The sequence below is a fragment of the Arachis ipaensis genome, chromosome B1 (genome assembly GCF_059453495.1).
Source record: "Arachis ipaensis isolate K30076 ecotype BB chromosome B1, ASM5945349v1, whole genome shotgun sequence".
Classification (NCBI taxonomy): Eukaryota; Viridiplantae; Streptophyta; class Magnoliopsida; order Fabales; family Fabaceae; genus Arachis; species Arachis ipaensis.
Genome location: NC_142436.1, coordinates 127,787,032 through 127,792,535, shown reverse-complemented (window position 1 = coordinate 127,792,535; position 5,504 = coordinate 127,787,032). Strand labels below are relative to the sequence as shown.

General features: G+C 37.6%; 1 protein-coding gene across 1 annotated transcript; it reads right to left on the bottom strand.

The window, feature by feature from the left end:
* NAC100 (NAC domain containing protein 100) lies at positions 1–1,619 on the bottom strand. Its single transcript, XM_016336639.3, has 3 exons — positions 1,237–1,619; positions 871–1,148; positions 1–794 (listed from the first exon to the last, which is right to left on the bottom strand). The coding sequence occupies exons 1-3, from the start codon at positions 1,610–1,612 to the stop codon at positions 270–272; spliced, it is 1,179 nt and encodes a 392-aa protein (XP_016192125.2). The 5' UTR covers positions 1,613–1,619; the 3' UTR covers positions 1–269.
* Positions 1,620–5,504: the final 3,885 nt, after the last annotated feature.

Sequence of the window (5,504 nt, the reverse complement as noted above, 5' to 3'; positions counted from 1 at the left end):
CGGTACCTAAATAATAACTTTTCATTCTCATATCTTTCTTTTTTTATCATGAAAACAAAAATAACATGCTAAATCACAGAGCTTAATTTCACAAATTCAGCTTTTAAGATTTACTTACATAATAACATGATGACACATTCATGTATCATGAGCACAATCTCTTTACACACGTAAATGTAAATCATAAAATCTACAGACAAATACACAAACAAACAAACAAACAAGAGTAACACAATCAAACCCTAGTAGTTAATTAAATCTTGAAGTTTTCAGTAATTCCACAAGCTCTCAAAGTGAGCCCTCCCTATATCAAAATTGGACACCACGGAATTGGTTTCCACGTTCATCTCAGTAGTGAGGCCTGTTTCCTGTGACACACTGATCATTTCCCTTTCGTTCGATTCATACAACGCCCTCAGGATACTCTGATCTTGATGTTGAGTAGAGTACAAGGAACCGCCGCAAATCGGCATCCTTGGGAGAATGTTGGAAGAAACCGCGTAGGCGGAAACAGAAGAGGAGGAGTTGTTGGGGAAGGAACCACCAAAGACTCCTCCTCCTCCTCCGCTTCCGCCTGCGGCTTGGTTTCTTGGAACATCAATTGGATTGGAGAAGCAGGGCACGTAAGGCGATTCGTCATGGATGGTGTCGAAAGAGGGCGAGGTCTCCGTCAAGGGAGGTAGACCGGAAGAATCCAATTCAGTTCGGAAAGTGTCGAGCCTCATGATTCCAGAGATGTGAACCTTCTTGCCAGCTGAACTCTTCCGAAACACCCTGCAAATCACCCACTCGTTCTGCCACAAAGATTGTTCAATTCCAAGTTGGAAAAAACAGAGGAAATTAAACAGTAAACAGGGTATATTGGTTTACCTTTGCGGTTTTTGGGAGGTTATGGATGGAGAATTTTCCCTCCAGCCTGAACTCGTGCATGACCCAGTTTGTTTTCTCTCCTTTAGGTGCTCTTCCTTTGTAGAAGACAAGCGTTTTCTTCATTCCGACGAGAGATTTGCCTCGAAAAATCTCCTTGTCTTTCCCGGTTGCCTTCCAGTACCCAGACTCCGTGGCCCGGTTTGTCCTCAACCCGGTCGGATACTTCCTATCCCTCACGCAGAAGAAGTACCACTCTTTCTCTCCCATTTTCGCTTTCCCTAAACAAATAAAAGTAAAATAATCAGAGAATTAGAGAGAGAGAGAGATGAGAGAAGATAATGAATTGATGTTGGTGGTGTTAGTTACATGGCAAATCCCAAGGCTCGCAGCGGTTAAGGTCGACTTCGCCAATGGCTCTTGCGGCGAAGTTGGTGTCAATAACTTTCTTGTATAGGTAATGGGTTATGAGCTCTTCATCAGTTGGGTGAAACCGAAACCCCGGAGGTAAATCCATCTGCTCCTCTTCCTTCAACACCAATGATGCCACTTTTTCCATTGCTCTGATCTTTCTTTCTTTCTTACTTCTTTTACTTTCAATATATAGAGAGAGGGGAGGAGAGGAAAGAGAGATGGAATATGGAGATGGATGTGAATAATGAGAAGGGAAAACGAAGGAGAGAAAAAGGAGGCACCTAAATACTACTGCTATCTGGGGGAAGAGAGAGAAAGAGAAACGTGGCATGTAAGCCAACTTGCTTCGTTTTTTGTTTATAAGGCTAAAGCACTCATTCCCATTCCAAATTATTTGATTTATCATGAGATGAGATAATTATTGTGTCATAATACTTTGGCTAATTTTGTTTTCTGCTCACTTGCCCAAATACCATGCATCTAATTATCACCATGCTAGTGTATGTTGATGGAGTATCACTTTGTTGTCGCACTTATGTAACTGGATACTCTTTATACTTTATCACTACAAATTTTATCACCAGACGCTTTATTTATTTATTTTTCTTTTTAATTGAACTAGGTAATTTGTTGTTATCATGTAAGTAACTTTGAATTCTTCATGATTAGTCATATGCTAATCTTGAGAAGAGTCAGATATTCATTGCTGTGCAGTAACATTGTAAAAAATTTTTACATTAGTATTTATTATTTAGGTAAAAATAAAATTTTGGGATATCAGTTAAGATGTATTTGTAGGATTTTTTATATGTTATTGGCTTAAATTACGAAATTAAACACTGAAACTTTGCATTATATATATTAGACTATTTACATATTACATTTTCTATAACACTTTACACTAGGTTGCTCTTTTCTCTTTTATTCAGTTATATATTTATATTTTTAAACGTATAATACAATAAATAAAATAGTTAAATAATCAAAAACTTGTACTGATGGAATAATATATGATTAAATATTTATGCAATTTTAATTTTTAAATATACATGTATATTAAAAGGGATTCTTTCTTATTTAAATTAAATAAATATAGTATCTATCAAAATAAATAAATGTTGAAGAAATTACCAAAATTCATCTTCAGTCACATCTCGAGTACTGAGGATCATTGTCCAAAATGGCCACATCTCAGGTGCACTGACCCCATACTGTGATAGACTAGTGTCTGCGAATCATATTTCGGATGCAACCGCGATATAAACATAAGCATATCTCAGATACACTGCACCCGAGATACGCGTGTTTTCTGATTCGGGTTACTGCATCGAGATAAGGAGAAATTACCAGGGTATTACCAGACTTGTCCTCTATTTGTTTATCCATTTTAGTGAATGCTTTTTTTACGAAAATATTGTAATGTTGTAGATAAAAAATGTAATATCGAAAGTAACTAGTTATATAGAAATCATGCTTCATTACACATTAAACACATTAGTTAACAATCATTATATCAAAGTGACAACATTGGAACTAAAAGGCCTGAACTCTAAATTGCATGCGTCGTCATGGATCTGAGTGGGACGCATTGGAACACCCACGTCTGGTGTGGCCCTCTCCACAGCAGAGCCCACATCTCTTCTCCGCACGCTCAATGGCATCCATCTCATTCCAGATCCGAGTGGATACCGGCCTTCCCGATGCCTTCCTTCGCATGGCTGAGTTGGGCTTCAGGCGTGCACCGTACCATGAAGGCCACATCTTTTCGTCTGGTATCAGCGAAAACTCCCTCTCGTATACCTTGAATACAGAGGCCATCGTGCACATGCTGCCAGGGCGTGTCGACATGAGTAATGCAATGACTGGAACAGGCTGCAGTCGCATGTACGCTCGGTCAGACGAACGCGATATGAAGTCTGTGACCAACCATCCACCGGCTCCATCTCTTCCACGCTAAAAATGGATGCCCTACGATCACAATGGGTGACTCGCATCATCGGTAGGCTCTCTCCGTTCTTATCTATAGCTGCCAACAGCTACTGTGAATAGATTTGTCCACCCTGTAACTGAGCATGTGCTTCGCGTTCTCTACGCACGAACAGCTGTTGCAACCTCTCATACATTGCCCGAACAATCGCTGCCACTGGAAGATTCCTCGTTCCCTTCAACATGACATTTATACACTCTGATAGGTTCGTCGTCATGTGACCATACCGACGACCTTCGTCGCAATGTTGCAACCACAAATCCTTCCTGAAACGAAGAGCCCAATCCACCATCTCAAGGATAGTGTACCCAAAGCATCCAAGTACCAGTCGCAATGTTACAACCATTGGTGAATTTCTTGTATTGACAATGATATTTAAGCCTATCTGACTCCAGAACTCTGTACTCCGCATTCCGTCGAATATTGTAGTTCTTAACCACCATTAGGAATGCTTCTCGGTTGCTGAATCTATGCCCAATTCAAAATTCTACCCCACCATCCGTGTTGTAATCCTCCTTGTCCCCAGCGTTCAAAAGATCGTTCGGCTGCATTGCATCCAAGTTTAACGTCTGATAATGGTTAGGAACATCCGACAGTCGAGGAATAGCCAAAGGGGGAGGCAGCAGAAACCTACCAACACGCTGCTGGGAGTCTCCGGTACAAACTCATCTTCTGATACTGTATCGCTTGACGACCTGGACCCAGCAACATAGGTTGAATTGCCCTCACTGTCAGAATCGTCGGCACTATCATGAGGCTGGGCATAGTGGATCAGTGTCGCCTTGACCGACACGACTTCAGGAGCCGAAGGAGACTGCCCACTACCAACAACTACGTCACGGACCGCAGCATACAACTCCATCACATGTTAGGGCATCAGCCATGCATGTACATCGAACATTACCCTCACTTGATGATTCCCATCTATCCAGAATAATCGGTTGGTAAATCCACTATTCGGAAGCGCATACAGAAATTTATATGCAACCCGTCCAACCTCCTTTGTTCTTACTCCCCCTATATTGCTCAGCATGACCGTCTTTAGCGCATCCAGGGTATCAACCCGTTAAGTGCGCAACATCACATTCTTGTCAGACTCAAAAATCACTCCTTCATCACCATGTTTGACTATCTTATTAAGATAAACCACCACAAAAAAAGAATTGATTACCGAAAGAAGAGAAAAAGAAGAATAGTTTGTGAATTGTGTGAGGAGAAGTATTGGGATGGTCTCTATAAATAGACTTATTCTACAACATATCTTGGATGCTGAGATCCTAATTATAATCTTGACTATATCTCGAATGCTGAGGAGGGACATTTCGATATTTTTCCTTATCTCGGATGCACTGACCCGTATCAAAAAACACGCGTATCTCAGGTGCAGTGTATCCGAGATATACTTATGTTCATATCATGGTTGCATTTGAGATATGATTTGCAAATACCCTATCACAGCACAGGGTCAGTACACCCGAGATGTGGCTATTTTAGACAATAACCCTCAGTACTTGAGTGTGACTGAGAATGTATTTTGGTAACTTCTTCGACGTTTATTTATTTTGGTAAATACTATATTTATTTAATTTAAATAAAAAAATCCATATTAAAAGTTAGTAATTGTGTATTTTTTTAATATTTATATATATTGATTTACATATTATGCAAACTAAATAACAAGCTATTAGAATAATTAAATTTATAATAATAGAATAATAATCAAACTTGTAAAAGACAAATAATTAAACTTGTTTATAATAATATATTAAAAAAATTTATAGAATCTCAAATAAGTATTTCTATATGCAGTGTCTAGTAATTAATAAGTGTTAATTTTTGTGTAGACATAATATGATTGAATTTTGAATAAAGTGATAAATAAATTTATAAAAATTTACACTTTGGATAGAGTAATTTTTAAAAAAAATACCAAAAGAATTTTCTAAAATAATAAATGTGATACATTACTTTTAAATTAATCTTTATAATTAAGATATAAAATCTTAATTTAAATTAATTTATTCACATTTACTATTATAAAAAATTTTATTGATATTTTTTTCTTTCAAAAATTAATCTGTTTAAAATATAAATTTTTAGAAATTTATTTCTCACTTTATTCTTGAATTTTTTATACTAATCATACATGGAAATTAAATCATTTTTTACCATGGTAGATAAAAGTTTGTTCATTAACACTCATTTAATCATGTGTTGTTATAGTATCATTTAATTA